This window comes from Natator depressus, chromosome 9, assembly GCF_965152275.1.
Source record: "Natator depressus isolate rNatDep1 chromosome 9, rNatDep2.hap1, whole genome shotgun sequence".
Lineage (NCBI taxonomy): Eukaryota > Metazoa > Chordata > Testudines > Cheloniidae > Natator > Natator depressus.
This window is the reverse complement of record NC_134242.1, coordinates 59,359,509-59,379,808: the sequence shown is the minus strand read 5'-3', so window position 1 is coordinate 59,379,808 and position 20,300 is coordinate 59,359,509. Positions and strand designations below refer to the sequence as shown.

At 47.4% G+C, this 20,300-nt stretch overlaps 1 protein-coding gene across 4 annotated transcripts in view; it reads right to left on the bottom strand.

The window, feature by feature from the left end:
* Nucleotides 1-20,300, bottom strand: part of MID2 (midline 2) — a 336,918-nt gene that overhangs the window by 81,077 nt on the left and 235,541 nt on the right. For all 4 annotated transcript variants that reach the window (XM_074964320.1, XM_074964324.1, XM_074964322.1 and 1 more), the window contains one exon: nucleotides 12,624-12,731. In XM_074964320.1, the coding sequence (XP_074820421.1) occupies nucleotides 12,624-12,731 (108 nt within the window). The remainder of the gene's footprint in view (nucleotides 1-12,623; nucleotides 12,732-20,300) is intronic.

Here is a 20,300-nt window from a genome sequence, read left to right as displayed (position 1 = left end):
ATCACTGGGTATTCAAGAAAACCCAGATCCGCTGTTCCCAAAGGACAGTGCACCCCAGTTTACCAGTTCTACCTCAGATACAGGACAGAGGTCTCTCATAGCACTTGAGTTCAGTTATAGTAAAACAAAAGGAAATGTATTTAAGAAAGAGCAGAGATTCAAACAGAAACAAGTGTCAGTGATGGAAACAAATGGTAAAATACAAAACTAAATAACAAAATGTGAACTAGGCTGTTGTTAATAGTCACCTCTCCTATCTAATCAAGCAGATTCTCACCTCAAAGTTCATTCTTTTGCAGCATTTGCTGGCCCCAAGGTCCAAAAGCTAGTATAGTTCCACCTACAGAGGATGCAGAACGGGGAAATCATGGATTGTTCTGCACTCATTACTGTTGAAAACCCTGACACCGAAGAAGCTTCTGTACTTCAACATTCAGAAAGAGAGTGAGAAAGTCTACAGATGCTCACTTATGATGTTCCAATTCCTTTGCACTTAGTACATAGATGGGTGTGGGTGGTCTATTATTGTTTTTGCCTGATAGTTCCCCCTGGAGACTCCAAGTCTATTAAGAAGTTGTTTATTTCAATATAGTAAGAGTAGGTTACTAATGTAAATTGCACAGCAATGTAAGGTTGTTTTAAATTATTGTTGTATTTTGACATGCCCATACCTGCTTGCTGGACAATAACATTGTCAGTTTTACAACGTTTACTATGACCTGAGGAAAAGGAGCTTCCATATTTGTGTTGTTGGAGAAAGGAGTCTTGACAAGGACCACAAGAGCTTTCACCCAGAGAGAGTGTAACCCCCAAGGAGCTCACCTCGGCTCCTGGGTCTCTGTGGGCTGGTAGCTCAGGGAGGGGCACTGTCCCTGGGAGGAAGAGGCGAAGGGCAGACTCAGAGTCTGCTGGGTAGCCCAGGGGGAGAGCAGAGACGCTGTTTAGAACAGGGGCCTTGTTGGCACGAGGAGAGTAACACGACGCCCACTCTGGAGAGGTGCAGTGTCTGAGAGAAAGGCGGGGGCAGAGTCAAATGACTGAGAACGGAAAGACAGGGAAGAAGAGCTAGCCTGCCCAAGTGCCCAACAGGAGCCCTGGAGAGGGGAGAAGTCAGTCTGGAGGAGCTGGAGCCAGCCAGGGAAAGGGCAAGGCTGGCTGTGGGGGCTGGTGAGGCCCAGGTTGCCTGCAGGGTCCCCCTGAGAACCGGCCTCTGGGGGCCTGGCAGCAACATCCCTCAGCTTGGGCCTCTCCCTCTCCAAGGCGACTCCTAGTTTGTAAAGCTTTGTTCGGGAAATAGCCCTGCAGCTCTGCTCTGGCTACGAGTGTGTCTGAGCGCTGGGGTGAGAGACTAACACTAGGATTTTAGTAGAGTTTTGTAACCTGCACCCTGAGCCCTGCACCGCTTTGTGGGGAGGGTAAATCCTGGCACCAGAAGCAGCCTGACCCCTGCAAGGAGAGATCAGCCCCTCTGCAGTGACTGAGGAGCCCAGAGCCACCTCTGAACCTGAGGATCGTTCGCCCAGTTGTGAGTCACCATCCTTCAGCTAGATAGTCCGGGAGATTGTTTGGGAGATCCCCGGATCCCTGAACTGTGTCCTCAAGCCAGGGATGAGGGTTTGGGGATTTTATTACCTGCTGCCTATTAAACCTGTGGAGGGACTGACCACATCACTAACTGCTGCACAGAAGTTATCGTGGTCACAGGCCATCAAGGGCCCCAACGAAGTGCACGAACCAGAGGGACACTAATTTTACATTTGCTATATTAGGTAACGTGACTGGGGAAATTCATGGGTTTTATCAGCATGGGCATTAGTGACCCTGAGAGTAGTTTTTACCCTGCTATGTTATATTCACTTCCTGTTTAATATAATGACTGTGTTGAATATATTGTGCGTGTTTGTGTTATTTCTTGGGAGTCTCCAACTCTCTGGCAAGTAAGTGGGGGTTATCCTGTAGTCAGAATTTTCCTCCCCAGCTGCCCTGGTGACCCTTCCAGGAAGGAACGAGGAGGGTGGAGGCACCACCAAATAAATTCATATGGGAAGAAAATAAGGAAGTTACTCCCTGCTGAGCTAAAGGCGGGATCCAGAAGAATCCAGGCCTGTCCATCAAAACCCATAAGGAAATCGGCAGTAAAGGAGGTAACCAGGTGGAGAGGGGCACTACAGTAAGTTACAAGCTTTCAGTAGAGACCTCATGTGCTACCCTTTATGGATAAATAGATGAAAGCGATGTCTTAGGTGTAGTGAGTTGGTCTGGTCTGAGACAGGAGTTTCTTGTAAAGGAGAGTGAACCCTTTGCCAGCTGGCACCCAGTACATCTGTCTCATATGTTGCAATTGATCTGAATCTGCATTTTTTGCCACACAAACAAAGTGGAACTCCAGACAGTCAAACACTCCTTCCAAAATAATGGCTCCTGGACAGGTACTCTGTCTTTGTGTACCTAAGACAGAGTAGCCCTGATACGGCCTATTTCAGTTTCACAGCAACCACATGTCCTGCTGCCTCTGTGCCCTGCATTGCCCTCCTCCTCACACAGCTGATCTCTTCCTGCTCTGTGCATTGTGCTATCCCATCCCAGAGCACTTGGACAATGTCTCTCTCCTCCCTACACCCCAATGCCAATTCAACTGTGTCACTTGGTTACTGGGGGTTGGGAGAGGGAGCGATGAATGCCAGCATGGGCTAATTAATCCATTTGTTCCGCCGACAGGCCATGCATCTCTCCTGCCAATCTGTAATGCACACCTTCATTCATCATTATGGGAACCAAACCATCAAGGCCTGTGCTGAGTGAGACATGCAGGCTCATTCTGGCTAACAGCAGGGTGGACAAAACTTCAAATGGATATTTGCACAAGGCAGTGACTCTCCTGCTGGGACTTAATGGGCTGATGGATGGTTCATTTTATGCCCAGTCTCATCAGGAAAATTATCAAAAGAAGAAAAGGAACGAGAAAGGAAAGGACTTGCTGTATTAAAAAAAGACTAGACAAGCATTTGAGTGGCAAACAGCTTAGATGAGCAAAACCCAGGTTATACCGTGTATTAGAGAGATGCCTCCTTTGGGATTATTAGTTCCTGAGAGGTGCATGGTGCTCGTTTGGAGACAGAGGTTCCCTCTACCACATTTCAGAACCAACCAAAGATTGCAGCCATGATATATTAAAACAAGACAAAACCCAGCCTGCAAATAAAGCTCGACTCAAGTACCCTGGCCAACAGAGCAGCACCCAGACATTGCAGCAAGTGGGGGGCACCGCAATACAGCCTAGAGCACCCAGGCCCCACAGCCAATGGGGTGACACCAGGACACAGCCTAGCAGCACCCAGGTGCACCCAGCACTAGGCTTTCCAGGCTCTAGCCCTTAGGGGGCTCCCTTGGACACCTGCACACGACATAACTGAGAGGAGCCCGCTCCTAGGGCTACCGGAAATACAAGGTACAAACATCCTTGACAACTTCATTAACAGTAACAAAACCCCAACAATTCCCCACCCAGCCCTAGGGGAAATGCACGCCAGAGATATGAGAAGTAACCCTTCTGTACAGTTGTCTCGCCCTATGTCCTACTGTGGCTACCGCTGACTTCCTGCTCATGTCTCGGCTCTGTTCTCAAGCCTTCCAGGCCCAGCTCCCAGGCTACCTGCTGTCAGGCCTTCTGCTCTGCTCTGGTCTGCTGCTCCTCCTCCCTTCTGACCTTGGTGCCTCTCTGACCTAGGTAGAACTTGCCTTTGGAGGTCATGGAGCCCTCCACCTTGCTGTTCAATTGGTAACACAGTGCCCAGTAAGTAGCCAGCTGGTGCATTACTATACTGTATTATACAGATATTTCCTAATCTCCCCCATGCACCAGATTCTCCCTTGCCATGTGACCCACCTGGGCATTCATTCCAATTAAACTCGTTCTACTAATCTTTGCCCATTTCTCCAACTGGTGAAGATCCTTCACTGGCAGAGGGCTGAGCGTGCACTGAACAGAGGTGGGGTGTGAGGTAGGGAATGGGCTACTTTCTTTCTCTGTGTTCCAACATTCTGTTGAACTTTACAGTTCTCTGTCTCCCCAGTATCTGCCAGACCTAAAGGCTATATCGTACAGGAGAACCTGCTCACAACACTCCCTCTTCTTGCTCTGACACTGACAAGTGCACAGGTTAGTTCTTTCTGGACCTCCAATATTTTTGGCCTGTATAAAACACGGCTGCTCGGCGGGTCAGTCAACAAAAGCCAACACTGTAACCAAAACCTGCAATACAACCAGTTTCAGAGAGCCAAGGAGCCAGGAAGGTGTCTTCTGAACACATGGCAGTGAGGATCAGGAAAGCAGGTGGAGTTTCAGCAGGGACAACCCCTCCCCCCACCCCAGATCAGAACTAGGCCCAGAGTTCTGGCTTTGTTCTACTGGGTTCTGATTTAAACCTATTCAAAATATTTGCACTGATACCCAACTGAACAAAATATCAAGCCAACCCAGGCACCCGAGCTGCTGTTGTGAAAGGTCAGCGGTTCTTTAGCACTGAACTCTCAAGACTGTGACCTTGGGGAGTTGGGTTCAGGAGCAGCATGAGCTGCTTCCTTAATATCCCCATCTCTTTGGGCTTTCACTGCTCAGAGATGGGGCATCTGCTCTTTAGAATACTGCATGCTGCTGCTATCAGGCCATCTGATGCAGTGATGTGGCCCATCCCATCTAAGTAGGGTCATTCACCAGAGTCAGAACAAACACCCCAGAACATATGGAAAAGGAAATGGAAATTTATCAGTCAAACTATTTCCTGATTGTCAGTTTTTAATGTTTTATTTATCTGCAGTTTGCTACTCATCTCCCCTTTCCTCTCCTCCCCCCACTTTTTGATTTTTTTCCTCCAGATTTTACAAATATTTGCAGTTGGGGGCTGATCAAAGAGGTTGGTTTTCATTTTGCTTTTGGAAATGCACTGCATATTGGTACTTGGTTACCTTTGATTGAGTAGCACCGTCGGTCATCTCTATAATGCTCCAGCTGCTTGGTTCCCAACATTGCTTCCGAATTACGAGAGAAAACTGCTGGAGCCACAAACAGCTTAGCATTTATTTACATTTCGTTAGCCTAGAGAGTAGCTAGGCTGACCAGTGATAGTCATTACAGTGTTCAGAAGTGAAACGTTTTTATCACCAGCCCAGCTTCCCCTCTAAACATACAGGGAAACATCGTCCTTTTTCCAGTATTATTTGTAACCTGCATCATGTGATCTGACTGTTGTTGGGTGCAGAATGGGATTTGAACAGTCCCCAGCCTTTTGGGGCCTCTGTCGTACTTTCCCAGACTAAGGACGTAACTCCAGCTGCCAGACTCCCACTCAACCGTGCACAATCAAACCTACAATGGAGCTCAGGCTATTTGTGACTGCCGTCCTTGCGCCACAGTGAGTTAGAATGTCCATGGTACTGGCAGCTGACAAGAGGCACAAACAGGGGAGAGTCTACACTGGAGCTGGGAGGTGTAGTTCACAGCTCGTGTAGGCATACACACATTAGTGCTGCTTGAGCTAACACCTAAAAATAGCAGTGCGGCTGCGGTGGCATGGGCTACCTGAGTGCGTATGCAGTGTATGTGTGTGTGGAGGGGTGGTCAGGAGGGATTGTCTGGGTGGCTAGCCTAAGCTGCTGCAGCCACTCTGCTATTTTTTAGGCACTACCTCAAGCACAACTAATGCATGCATGTCTACCTGAGCTGGGAATTACACCCCAGCTCCTCTGTAGGCACCCTCTCGGAGACTCGTCATGAAACGTTGGTTCTCCCCTGAAAAGTGACTCTATAAATAGCATCGTGAGGTTCCCTGTCCACTGGGTATCACTCGTTTCCTTTCCACATTAGCTCAGGTTGCAAAGAAACCCCGCCCCCCCTTACAAGTACCATCCCTGCAAACTCCCTCTGGGATCTGAAAATCAAGCTGGGCTCTGTCACACAGACCCTCCCAAGCAGCATAACCTGCAGGACAGTCACACCTGTGCAATCACTGGGGCTGGAATTGGGCCTTCAGACCCCTTTATTCTCTGGGATGATGCACAAGATGGAAAGAGCTCAAGCTGACTGTCAAATGCTAGGGTGAGTTTGAAGGGCTGGCAGTTGGAGAACATCCTTTTACTTACAACCAGAGCAAATTTGAGAGAGAAAATCAGTTCATACACGACGACTATGGAACTCTGTGAGGCCACTGTCACAGAAGTGCAGCAACATTTAACATCTAAAAGGCTGGAGCACCAGTACTGATAGTATGATCTAGTTATATTAATGAACCCATGCTAGTCTTAGTGTCAGAGTTAATTCAAGCACCACATATCTCCCTATTATACAGAAACCACTGGAATACCCAGCAAACTTAAGGTTAAGTGTATTGCAGAGTTTTCAGCTTTTAACTGATCTTCTGTGTGGGTCTAAGATGGCCCTTCAACATTAACATTATCATTATCATATTAACATAGCAGTGTTATAAACCCCCTGAGGAAATTAGCTGGGCGGATCTGACTACAACAATCTATCATTCAAATCTGTGCCATTCCCCTCCCCAAGCCAGATACCATCTGTGGCCTTTCAAACATTAATTTGTCTGAGACAGCTGAACCCTGGGGATACGAGCAGTGAGGAGGCACCCAGATTCACATATAACTTCAGCAGGTGGGGAGTGAAAAGTGCATTAACAGACAGGCCATGAGAGTCCCTTTGGAGTAGGCGTTTCACATACTACACAGATAATAACAGCTCCTTCCGGTGATGATGTTACAATGTTACACTGGTTTCAGAGTAACAGCTGTGTTAGTCTGTATTCGCAAAAAGAAAAGGAGTACTTGTGGCACCTTAGAGACTAACCAATTTATCTGAGCATAAGCTTTCGTGAGCTACAGCTCACTTCATCGGATGCATACTGTGGAAAGTATAGAAGATCTTTTTATACACACAAAGCATGAAAAAATGGGTGTTTACCACTACAAAAGGTTTTCTCTCCCCCCACCCCACTCTCCTGATGGTAATAGCTTATCTAAAGTGATCACTCTCCTTACAATGTGTATGATAATCAAGGTGGGCCATTTCCAGCACAAATCCAGGGTTTAACAAGAACGTCTGAGGAGCGGGGGGGGGGGGGGGGGGTTGATTAGGAAAAAACAAGGGGAAATAGGTTACCTTGCATAATGACTTAGCCACTCCCAGTCTCTATTCAAGCCTAAGTAAATTGTATCCAATTTGCAAATGAATTCCAATTCAACAGTCTCTCGCTGGAGTCTGGTTTTGAAGTTTTTTTGTTGTAATATCGCAACTTTCATGTCTGTAATCGTGTGACCAGAGAGATTGAAGTGTTCTCCGACTGGTTTATGAATGTTATAATTCTTGACATCTGATTTGTGTCCATTTATTCTTTTACGTAGAGATTGTCCAGTTTGACCAATGTACATGGCAGAGGGGCATTGCTGGCACATGATGGCATATATCACATTGGTGGATGTGCAGGTGAACGAGCCTCTGATAGTGTGGCTGATGTTATTAGGCCCTGTGATGGTGTCCCCTGAATAGATATGTGGGCACAGTTGGCAACGGGCTTTGTTGCAAGGATAGGTTCCTGGGTCAGTGGTTCTGCTGTGTGGTATGTGGTTGCTGGTGAGTATTTGCTTCAGGTTGGGGGGCTGTCTGTAGGCAAGGCCTGGCCTGTCTCCCGGCAAGGACTGGCCTGTCTCCCAAGATTTGTGAAAGTGTTGGGTCATCCTTCAGGATAGGTTGTAGATCCTTAATAATGCGTTGGAGGGGTTTTAGTTGGGGGCTGAAGGTGACGGCTAGTGGTGTTCTGTTATTTTCTTTGTTAGGCCTGTCCTGTAGTAGGTGACTTCTGGGAACTCTTCTAGCTCCATCAGTCTGTTTCTTCACTTCTGAAGGTGGGTATTGTAGTTGTAAGAATGCTTGATAGAGATCTTGTAGGTGTTTGTCTCTGTCTGAGGGGTTGGAGCAAATGCGGTTGTATCGCAGAGCTTGGCTGTAGACAATGGATCGTGTGGTGTGGTCAGGGTGAAAGCTGGAGGTATGTACGTAGGAATAGCAGTCAGTAGGTTTCCGGTATAGGGTGGTGTTTATGTGACCATTGTTTATTAGCACTAAAGAGCAAAACTGGAGAAGATTCTCACAAACAAGAAATAACGTGTAGCACTGGCCACATTCCGAATGCTATGTGGTGACAAACGATGGAGGTTATCGCTGAGCCAGAGTAGGAATTTTCTGTAATATTTGTATGAATAGCATGCATGGCAGTGACTTGCCTGACTAGGGATTGCTACTCAGGCAGTGCACACCAATACTCCTGGGGCAGAGCAGGAGACTTGAGGTGCCGGGATCATGCAACTGTCTGGGGAGGGAGGAGTGGGTCATTCAGGACTGGCTGAAGCTGATCATATCAATGGAGGACCTGGAAACACAACAGGACCCCAAGGGCAGAACAACTGACACCTAACAATGGGAAACTCCCTCAGGCAGAACATGTGAACTCAGCATAGGTCCTGGAAGGAGGAGGACAATGAAGCAAAAGGTGGGAGGTGGCTGTGTTAGGAGCTAGCCCTTGGAGAGACACAGGAGCTCTCAACTGGGACTGAGACACAAAGACAGAGAGAGGGTTGACAGAGCCAATCTACAGCAGCTTGGCTGGGTAGAACCCTGATATTGGCCAGTCTGAACTCCATCTTCACCTTTGTTTCTCTTGGCTACCCTAAGGACTTCCCGATGCGGTATCCCAGTTGACTAATAATCCCTACTCTGTTTTGAAAAGGCTGCTGGGTGTCACTGCAATGTCACCACAAGTGGAAGAGATGGTAGACACCGGCGGGGCTCTGGTTTGTCTGATAGGAAGTGCAGAGAAACATTCATGTGCACATGGCAACCAGCATCCTGGTCCATGGCTGTGTAAGAGCTGATACAGAATAGCTGCTGCACTCCCCCACACTGTGGGGATCTAACTCACAGCTCTGAGCTACAGCTACTATTCAAAGCCTATCCCCAAAAGTGCTGCCGGAGTAGGACAAATTAACGGCATCTCATGAATTTGTGAAGCACAACACAATGATACCAACACGACATACAGCCTGGGCACCCTGTGTGTTGTAAGGCATGTGTCTGTAGAGTGGCTGGACAGTGCAGGTACCGGCCCCCTGGAAGAGCTCTGCAAAGCTACGGCTCCAGGGAGCACTGCGCACTGAGCTACAGCATCATTTGCTATTAATCTCATTGCCAATTCTCAGAGCTGAATGAGGAAAATAGATTTTACCAAGTGTCAAGCTGTCTGCATGAGCACCAACCTCAGGGCAGGCTGGTAAGACCCAGGGCAAAACCCCCAAATTGACTGTGAGTTCTGTACTTAGATGTCCCCAACCAATTATCAAGTGTAAAATCCTCAGGCACTATATCAGCGTTAACATGCATGACAACCCACCCTTCATGGGGAAGGAGCGGGCAACAGATCAACAAAGTATTTTGTCCTCTTTAACGTGCCACAATAGTCTTTCTGGTGTCAACTGGATTTTCCTGTTGGGCAGGACGTCACACCTTCGGTTGCAGAGCAGCACTTCACATTACTTAATGCATCTCTCCCTTCTGGTGATTTACATAGTTATATCCCCACAGCGAGGTCAGATTACCTGCCTTCCTTTTTGGTAGGTGGCTTTAAAACTTGGGTACCCTTCAGGGGTTTTATCTAAGTGGGGGGTTAGGTTTCTTTCCAATCATTACTTCCCTCTTACCCTGGGTGACAGGGGGATTTCTCTTCCCCTGGGATTTGCACCCCCACCCCCACGGGCCCTTGACTCAACATCATAAGCAATTTCTGCAGCCTCTAAAACTGTGGCTGGCTTTTTGTCACAGATGGCTGCCTTCACCTCATCTGTAACCACCCAGGGCAACTGCTCCTGGGCCATCAGCTCAAACAGTTTTCCATCCTCACCTTCAGTCCCCACCCCCATTACCCATTTTCTCCTAAAATGACATATTTTATGCACATGTTCATCATGAGTGATATTGTCCAACAGGCTGATGTTTCTAGCCTTCAATCCATAGGTCTCAGAGGTAATCTTAAATCTTGCCAATATATTTTCTTTACATTTCTTCTTCACCTTCACACTACCCTCCTCCAGATCATTCATCACTTGTCTGGCTTCTCAGCTAAGCTGGTTAAGAGAACAGGCATCTGTTTATCTTCTGGGATATTGTGTAGCCCAGGCAGTCTCTCCAAGGTGGACTGGAACTCTTCTGTACAGTCAGTTTCTTTATAAATTAGGCAGACTTCTCCCACTCCCTTGTGTTGCGGGGGGTGAGGCAGGTGTACCCACTGGCTCCTTTTGCTGTTCCAGTCATTTGGGCTGAAATGTTTGAGCTTCCATCAGACTCCTGTGTGCCCGCTCCTCAGTTTCTTTGTGGGCTTTGACTGCTGCTACTTCTTCCCTGTGTCTTTGGTGGGCTCTCAACTCGGCTGCCTCGGTTTCCCTGATAGATAATTCTGCCGTCAGTCTCTGATGCTCACATTCTTCAGGGGCTCTCAGGTGCTACAACTGGGCCCATTCCCCTGCAGTGATCTCCTCTTCTGCGTCTGGGGCTGGAGGGTCCTTGCCTTCCCCTAGCACCTGGGGTAAGAACTTAAGACCAAAGCTCTCAGCTCCTGAACTCGGGCTTTCTTTTTATAGTCCCCTCTGCCAACATAATTGTTCGAGTTCTTTTCTTACAAGACCATCACATAACTGTGGTCACTCATTGTGTCCATTCTATAACCTGTAAAACTCTCACTATTGAGGTTAAATCTTAATAGCACTGGGGTTATGATCTATAAACTTCATTCACTTGTGGTATGTGCATCCTGCCAACTATGCCAATGTCAAGCTGCCTCCAGTGACTTAAGAGCATGAGCACCAACCTCAGTGCAGGCTGTTAGGAAGCAGGGCACCAACCCCTAATTGGTTGCGAGTTCTATACTTAGATTTCACCCACCAAGTTCAAGTGTAAACTCAGGCACTGGAACAGTCTTAACATGGCATCACAGACAGTCCTCCTGGATACTCTGATCTATCTCGCCACCCAGGTGAGCCTGCCTTTGTGACAGATGGTCCCTTACACCAAAACATCACAGCAATATTCAGGTTACTCCCAGTCCCAAAGGACCAGTCACTTACTCCAGGTCAATTGCACTTTAGATCTCACCCCAAAGACAACACTTGTAACCGATCCTCTAATAAACTACATACAGATTTATTAAATAGGAAAAGGAAACGAAAGAGTTATTTACAAGGTTAAAGCAGGTCAACACACACAAAAATTAATTATAATCTTAAATTTTGGAAGGTAACAGAAGCTTTTATAAGCAAGTCCTGTGTGTCTTTTAGGGCTAACCCAGGCTAAGCAGCTGGGGATCCCTTGCTTACGCCTAGAAAACTTTGCCCCCCGAGTCCAACCAGCACAGAGATCCAGTTCCATCTTGTTATGGGTTTTTATTCCCCTCCTCCCATGTGCTCTGAGCTGCAAACTCAGCCAAAGGGAGTAAACCACTTGCAAGACTCATCTTCATGGGAGGGGAAGAGCAGAGAAACAAAGTCTTTTGTCCTCTTTAACGTGCCACAATAGTCCTTCTGGTGTCCATGGGCCTTTCCTGTCAGGCAGGACATAACACCACTGGTTGCAGAATGGCACTTCATATTACTTAATGCCTCTTTCCTGTCTAGTGATTTACATAGTTACAGAAGCTTACAGTACCAGTGCTCAACTGTGGGATACCGATGCTGTGAGTGAGATTAGTGCAGACAGCAACTCACAGGCATTCCATAAAGTCTAAACACGAAACACATTCTTATAATTTTAATGTTTCAACTATACTAACCCACAGATCATAGAATATCAGGGTTGGAAGAGACCTCAGGAGGTCATCTAGTCCAACCCCCTTCTGAAAGCAGGACCAATCCCCAATTTTTGTCCCAGATGCCTAAATGGCCCCCTCAAGGATTGAACTCACAACCCTGGGTTTAGCAGGCCAATGCTCAAACCACTGAGCTATCTCTTCCCCCCAGATGAGCCAGACTGGTTCCAGCTAGGTGTTTATCAGTGGTCAGTTGAGACCTGGGGACCTTGGCATGAGCTGGCACCTGGTCTGCCAGCATCACACAAAGCATCTCTGAAAAGCAGCCCCTGACTTGCCCTCTATGTTTAAAAGCATTAGAGGACCCAGCCTTGGCACATCCTATCCCTTCTGTAGGCAAATTCTTGGCCACTCCATTGACAACCTCGGAAATGCTGAGACTTGAAGCTCATTTCCAGCCACACCAATCTTTTCCAGCGGGTCTCCCTGAGTCTTACACCACTTACTCAAGGTACATCTCCCTCCTCTGTGGCTTTGGTTTGCTAACACATCAGCCCCACTGATGGGAGTATGCTGTGCTGGAGAGGATGCTGTATCATGAAACCAAGAGGACTGGTCAAGCTGGCAAACCTGAGCTGAAAATCTGCGGCAGGGATGTCATAGGAGCAGCAGCACCGGTGTCTGCAACATCTCCCCCAAGTAATTGTGGCATCATCACTGGCCACGCACGTACGCCCACAGAAACACACACATCAGAGCGACACTTACCTTCGTCTCCTTGATCTTGACAGCGATCACTTGCTTCCGCTGCCGGATGATCTCCATGAGCTCATCACACTCCTCCATCAACTTGGCCTCATGCATGGCTGTGTTCACCTAGGCAGAAACAGCAGAAACCCCAAGCTGTTAGAATGCAACACGCTGACTCAGAGCCTGGCAACTCCTGCCACTCTGACAACTCTGACAGAGAGATAAGCAACAGCTTCCCACCACAGGCCCCCTCCTGTCAGCCAAGGCCTGTGCCAGCTGCCAGGGAGTCAGGGACTGAAGTGGCGAGGACATAATACTGTTTAACATTTGCTGCTGTGCAGGTACCAAAAATAGAAGCAGGCTGCCATGTCCTGTATTCATTCCCATTTCAGCGGCAGGAGGAAGGCACCAAAGCAAGGGCACATATTAACCTCTTCAGAGCTGGGGCCTGGGCTTCTGTCCTTAGGTCAGATGACAGGGCCCCTCATGATGCGGCAAAGAGCCGTTCCCTGGGATGTCCAGCCATGACCAGAAGGGAGCAAGAGACACGTTCTTCAATACAAAAATGTTACCACATCAGTTCATGTGACATAATCTGAGCCCTCCTCTGGATACCAATGGCCACAGGCCAGCATAGACAGCTCATCTATTAGAACCTTGTTAGTGCCAGTGAGGTGCAGGGTCCTAATAGTTAGAATCCTAGAAATATAGGGCTGGAGGGGACCTTGAGAGGTCATCTGGTGCAGCCTTCTGCGCTGAGGCAGAACCAAGGAAACCGAGATCATCCCTGACAGATGTTTGTCCAACCTGTTCTTTAAAACCTCCAGTGACGGGGATGCCACAACCTTCCTTAATGCCCCAGCATGCTTGGTCCCAGCTTATCTGTAAAGAGCATGTATCAAAAGGGGTCCTTCCAACTGATTGTGACAAAGAAAAGGATTTGTGACCTTATCAAGCAATGTGAGATCACAGAGCAGTCACTAAGCTGTCACCGTCAGAGGGCATGGAGAAAGAATAAAATGCAAGGAGTGATTTAGGCTTCTAATGGAATAGCAGGCAGCAGCTAGAATGGAGCTTTGCCACATTACACTACAAGACAGAATCCACTGCTTTCTTGTACGCAGATGAAGCGAAAATGATGCAGCATTTATGCAGCAGGGCCAGATGCAAAGTACCAAAGTCCCCAGGTTGGTGCAGAAAGGTCAGCAGTATAGCTCTAGCTCACCTCAGGCCTCAGCACTGAGAAGCAGCTGGAGTATTATCAAACACTTCTGTACACATGTGATCTGAAGCCAGCCATGCTAGTGGGGCCAGAGGGAGGAGGGGCTGAGGCAGGCAATGAGGAACACAGCAGATCTCCTTTTTAAGATGAGTTGGGAAGGGAATTGCAGTGGATTAAAGAAGAAGATGCAGCAGATTTGCATGCAAATAGCTAAATGAAGGAATAACAGGAAAGCTGGCCTGCTGTTTCCTGGGGGACAGGCCAGCTTATTTTCCCTTGTTTTACCACTGTTTTCTCTCTCCAGTGATTTGTAAATTTGGTCCTAAGCACTGAATGGCCTGAGTGCTGGTGAAAAGGCCCTGGAGAGCCACTGCCTCTGGGATCCACCCCAAGGTGCTGAGGACAGATTTCAGCAGGATGGAGGGTGCTCAGCAGGAAGCCCCTAAGCCACCGAACGGGTGCAGCAGCAGCAGGCCTGGGCAGCAGCAGGCCTGCTTCACCCACGCTAAGCAGCCAGCGGGACTCAGCCCTGCTCTCCGGGAGAGAGACAAGGGCAGTCTCAGTGGCACATTCAGCCATTGCCCTCTCCATGGACTCTGCTGACACAGGGGCCAACGCCCAGTGGAATGGCGGGGTTTGCTTTAACGTGGGTAATCGTCGACTAGACACAGGGCAGAGCCCACCAGGTCAGTCATGCAGCTTGCAGTGGGGCAGCCAGCAGGTCCCTGGGTCAAATGAAGAACATTTTGTTTGATCAAAAACTAAATGTTACATTATCTGATTTTTTTACCCTGTAAATGTTTTGGGAACGACATCGAAGTATATTTCAAATCAAAAATTCAGTTTGAATTGAAAAATCAAAACTTCTGCTTTCAAACGGTTAATGCCTCTACCCAGATCCTGGTGTGGATTTGCAGAGACTGTGGCCTGCATTTCCCGCTCACAGAAAGCCAGGCTAGGGGGACCATCCAGTGTGAGAGGTACCTGCTGGTGGAATTTCTCAGGAAGCAGCTGGGAGAGCTACAGGAGGAGGTGGCCAGGCAGAGGAGCATCCTTGCCCATGAGGAATTCCTCAAGAGTATTTGTATGGAGACATCGAAGGCTGAGGATGCTATCCAGCTAGAGAGGACTGCTGTCATGCCACCGGGGGAGGAGGATAAGACTCTGGTACAGGGAGGACACTGGCTGCTGGTTACTTCTGGCAGCAGGCAGTGCTCCGCCCTTACTCCCAACCCACCCACCATGGTGATGGAGAACCGTTATGCTGCCCTAGCAACAAGTGATGAGGAATCATACCCAAAGGTTGAAGATGAGAAGCCATGTACCCCCAAGGTTGGGAGGATCATAGCCACCACTCCCAGGAGGAAACGTAGGGTAGTGGTGGTTGGAGACTCTCTTTTGAGCGGGACAGAGGCACCCATCTGTCACCCTGACATGGCATCCCGGGAGGTATGCTGCCTGCCAGGGGCCTGTATCCAAGATGTTACAGAGGGATTGTTGAGGATCATCCAGCCCCCATGCGACTCATCCATGTGGGCACTAATGATACTGCGAGGTATGACCCTCAGCAGATCAGAAGTGACTACAGGGGCTTAGAGTAAGGGTGAGGGAGCTGGGAGCGCAGGTGGTGTTCTCTTCGATCCTTCTAGTCAAGGGTAGGGGCCTCGGCAGAGACAGATACATCCCGGAGGTGAATGCCTGGCTGCGAAGATGGTGTCGCCAGGAGGCCTTCGGCTTCCTTGACCACGGGATTCTGTTCCAGGAAGAAGGCCTGCTAAACAAACAGAGATGTGGTCCACCCATCAAAGAAGGGGAAGAGCATATTTGGCTTCAGACTGGCTAACCTAGTGAGGAGGGCTTTAAACTAGGTTCGACAGGGGCAGGTGACCAAAGCCTACAGATAAGTCAAAAGCATGGAGACCTGGGAGAAGGATCGGAATTTAGGGGGAGCGTGGGCTGTTATAGCAGAAATAAGGGAGAGACAAGATGGAACTGGGGTGGGGTAGGGAATCAAATCAGTATCATAGATGTCTGTATACTAATGCAAGAAGTATGGGAAATAAGCAGGAAGAACTCTAAATGCTTGTACATAAACACAACTATGACATAGTTGGCATCACAGAGACTTGGTGGGATAATATGCATGACTGGAATATTGGTACAGTAACTCCGCGCTTAACATTGTAGTTACGTTCCTGAAACAATGTTAAGCGAATCCAATTTCCCCATAAGAATGAATGTAAATGGGGGGGGGGGTTAGGTTCCAGGGCAATTATTTTCACCAGACAAAAGACTATATTATGTATATGTATACACAGTATAAGTTTTAAACAAACAATTTAATACTGTACACAGCAATGATAATTGTGAAGCTTGGTTGAGGTGGTGGAGTCAGAGGGTGGAAGAGGGTGGGATATTTCCCAGGGAATGCCTTACTGCTAAATGATGACCTAGCACTTCGCTGAGCCCTCAAAGGTTAACGAATTGTTGTTTATGTAGCCTCATGCTCTGCAAGGCAGCACAAATGGAGGGAGGGGAGACAGCATGGCAGACAGAGACACACACCCTATGTGTGGGAGAGAGAGATGCACATTGTTCCTTTAAGTACGCTGACCCTGCTCTAAGTACATTGCCTTTTTAGATCAGGAAGTTGAGACAGCAGCTGTGGCCTGCAAGCTCCCTCCGTCCTGAGCCCTGTCGTGTCCCCCCCGCGCTCTATGGAGAAGGGGTAAGCGGGTGGCAGGAGCAGGGGGACACCCTGATATTAGCCCCCCTCATTCCTCCCCCCCGCACAGCAAGCAGGAGTCTCGGGGAGCAGCTCCAAGGCAGAGGGCGGGAGCAGCACACGGCAGTGGGAGGAGGGACAGCTGAACCGCCGTCAATTGATAGCCTGCTGGGCGGCTGCCACACGGGAACTTAGGGAAACAGGAAGCCGATGGGGGGCTGCCAGTCGACCCTGGTTCCAAGCCCCCACCAGCTTGCTCCATCAGGCTGCTCTTCCAGCAAGCAGTGGACAAAGCAGGCGGCTGCCAAACCACGTTATAAGGGAGCACTGCACAACTTTAAACGAGCATGTTCCCTAATTGATCAGCAACGTAACAACAAAACAACGGTAACAGGGACGACTTTAAGTGAGGAGTTCCTGTATAGAAGGGTACAGCTTGCTCAGGAAGGACAGGCAGGGAAAAAAGGGAGGAGGTGTTGCCTTATATATTAAAAATGTAGACACTTGGACTGAGGCTGAGAAAGAAATAAGAGACAGTTGTTGAAAGTCTCTGGGTAAGAATAAAAGGGGTAAAAAACAAGGGTGATGTCATGGTAGGGGGTCTACTACAGACCACCTGACCAGGAAGAAGAGGTGGATGAGACTTTTTTTTAAACAACTAACAAAATCATTCAAAGCACAGGACTTGGTGGTGATGGGGGACTTCAACTACCCAGACATCTCTTGGGAAAATAACACAGCAGGACACAGATTACCCAACACGTTCTTGGAATGCATTGGAGACAATTTTTTATTTCAGAAAGTGGAAAAAGCTACGAGCGGGGGAGCTGTTCTAGATTTGATTTTGACAAATAGGGAGGAACTGGCTGAGAATTTGAAAGTGGAAGGCAACTTGGGTGAAAGTGATCATGAAATGGTAGAGTTCATGATTCTAAGGAATGGTAGGAGGGAGAACAGCAGAATAAAGACAATAGATTTCAAGAAGGCAGACTTTAGCAAACTCAGGGAGTTGGTAGGTAAAATCCCATGGGAAGCAAGTCTAAGGGGAAAAACAATTGAAGACAGTTGGCAGTTTTTCAAAAAGACATTATCCCACTGCATAGGAAAGATAGGAAGTATGGCAAGAGACCACCCTGGCTTAACCGGGAGATCTGCACTGATCTAAAACTCAAAAAAGAGTCCTACAAAAAGCGGAAACTCGGTCAAATTACAAAGGATGAATATAAACAAATAACACAAGTATGTAGAGACAAAATTAGAAAAGCCAAGACATAAAAGGAGATCAAACTAGCTAGGGACACAAAAGGTAACAAAAAACATTCTACAAATACATTAGAAGCAATAGGAAGACCAAGGACAGAGCAGGCCCGTTACTCAATGAGGGGGGAAAGACAATAACAGAAAATATGAATATGGCAGAGGTGCTTAATGACTTCTTTGTTTCGGTTTTCACCAAGAAGGTTGGTGGCGACTGGATATCTAACATAGTGAATGCCAGTGAAAATGAGGTAGGATCAGAGTCTAAAATAGGGAAAGAACAAGTCAAAAATTACTTAGACAAGTTAGATGTCTTCACATTACTAGGGCCTGATGAACTGCATCCTAGAATACTCAAGGAGCCATTAGCAATTCTCTTTGAAAAGTCATGGAAGATGGGAGACATTCCAGAAGACTGGAAAAGGGCAAATCTAGTGCCCATCTATAAAAAGGGAAATAAGGACAACCCGGGGAATTACAGACCAGTCAGCTTAACTTTAGTACCCGAAAAGATCATGGAGTAAATAATTAAGCAATCAATTTGCAAACACCTAGAAGAAAATAAGGTGATAAATAACAGTCAGCATGGATTTGTCAAGAATAAATCGTGTCAAACCAACCAAGGGTAACAAGCCTTGTGGCTAGGGGGGGAAGTGGTAGATGTGGTATATCTTGACTTTAGTAAGGCTTTCGATATGGTCTTGCATGACCTTCTCATAAACAAACTAGGGAAATACAACCTAGATGGAGCTACTATAAGGTGGGTGCATAACTGGTTGGAAAATCATTCCCAGAGAGTAGTTATCAGTGGTTCACAGTCATGATGGAAGGGCATAACGAGTGGGTCCTGCAGGGATTGGTTCTGGGTCCGGTTCTGTTCAATATCTTCATCAGTGATTTAGATAATGGCATAGACAGTACACTTATAAAGTTTGTGGATGATACCAAGCTAGGAGACATTGCAAGTGCTTTGGAGGATAGGATTAAAATTCAAAATGATCTGGACAAACTGGAGAAATGGTCTGAAGTACATAGGATGAAATTCAATAAGCACAAAGGCAAAGTACTCCACTTAAGAGGGAACAATCAGTTGCACACATACAAAATGGGAAATGACTGCCTAGGAAGGAGTACTGCGGAAAGGGATCTGGGGATCATAGTGGATCACAAGCTAAATATTAGTCAAAGTAATTCTAAAAGTAAATGTGTGTTTTGTCGTTTGAGTGAGGTGCATTACTGAGTGTTTATATTTTATCAAAACACATCTTTGCATTACGGTTTTTAAAAAGTTAATACATTGACTTTTAATAGCATACTATATTAGTCTTCATTTTTTACTATACTTTTGTATTGCTGTGTGAAAAGGTTTCAGTGATGCAGCCCTTGGGCCAATGTACTCGTCCTCATGTGGCTCTTGTGGTGATTTGAGTTTGAGATCCCAGGTCTAGAGAATATTTGGTCCTGCTTTGAATGTAGAGGACTGGACTAGGTGACATCTCGAGGTCCCTTCCAGTTCTATGATTCTATGAAAATGAAACATTTCCACTTTTTTTTCCCTTCAGATTTCTTTGTTTGTTTTTTCCCCCGGCCAAAACAATCTGGTGAATTTGAGGTGAATTTGTAAAATGTTTCTGTCAACCCGAATCTGCATTTTTTCAGGGAAAAAATGGTTTGTCCCAAAAATTTTGCTCAGCTCTAGCTAGGATATCAAGACCTGATCTGGAAAGTGTCCTGACCGTAAGTCTCTGTGCCCTTACACTTTCTCCACCAGACAGGCAAATGGCCATCTGTCCCCTAGAATTCAGTGTAGTTCCAGAAGTGGGGCACTAGCCCCACGAGCCCCTTTGATTTAGCTTCACGCTAGGGGAAGCATGGCCATACTTTTTAAAGGCACGTGCTTGGTCTCTCCGGCCTCCCACTCCTCACTGTGTTACAATGGACACTCCCACACTTCCCAGTAGTGGAGATCCTGTGCCCCAAGTGTGCCAGCACTGAATGAAGCTCTGGGATGAGCCACCACAAAAAGCTTCAGTTTCACAGCAAGATCCATTTAGCTTCTGGGCCCTTTACTGACGTTCCCATCTTCCCAGCCTCACCGCCCTGGTCTACACTTAAAATTTAGATCATTGCGCCGGGCGCCACAGTAAAGCCAACCTAACCCCTGGTGTAGGTTGAGCAAAGAATTCTTTCATCGACGTAACTACTGCTGCTCGGGGATGTGGATTACCTACATCGACAGAAAAATCCCTTCTCTTGATGTAGGACGTGTCTACACCATGGCGCTACAACAGCAGTCTTCTGCCAGGGGAACAGAAAAAGGAATGTTATGGGAAGGGTTGGTAAACCCGTGTGGAGCCGTACTGGAGACAGGTGGCACACTGGAGGGAGAGTTTCAGACTAGAAACAATGGAAAGGTCAGCACCTTGTGGTGCAGTCTCCATCAGTGACAATTTTAAAAGCAAGAGTGGATGTTTTTCAAAAAGATCTGCCC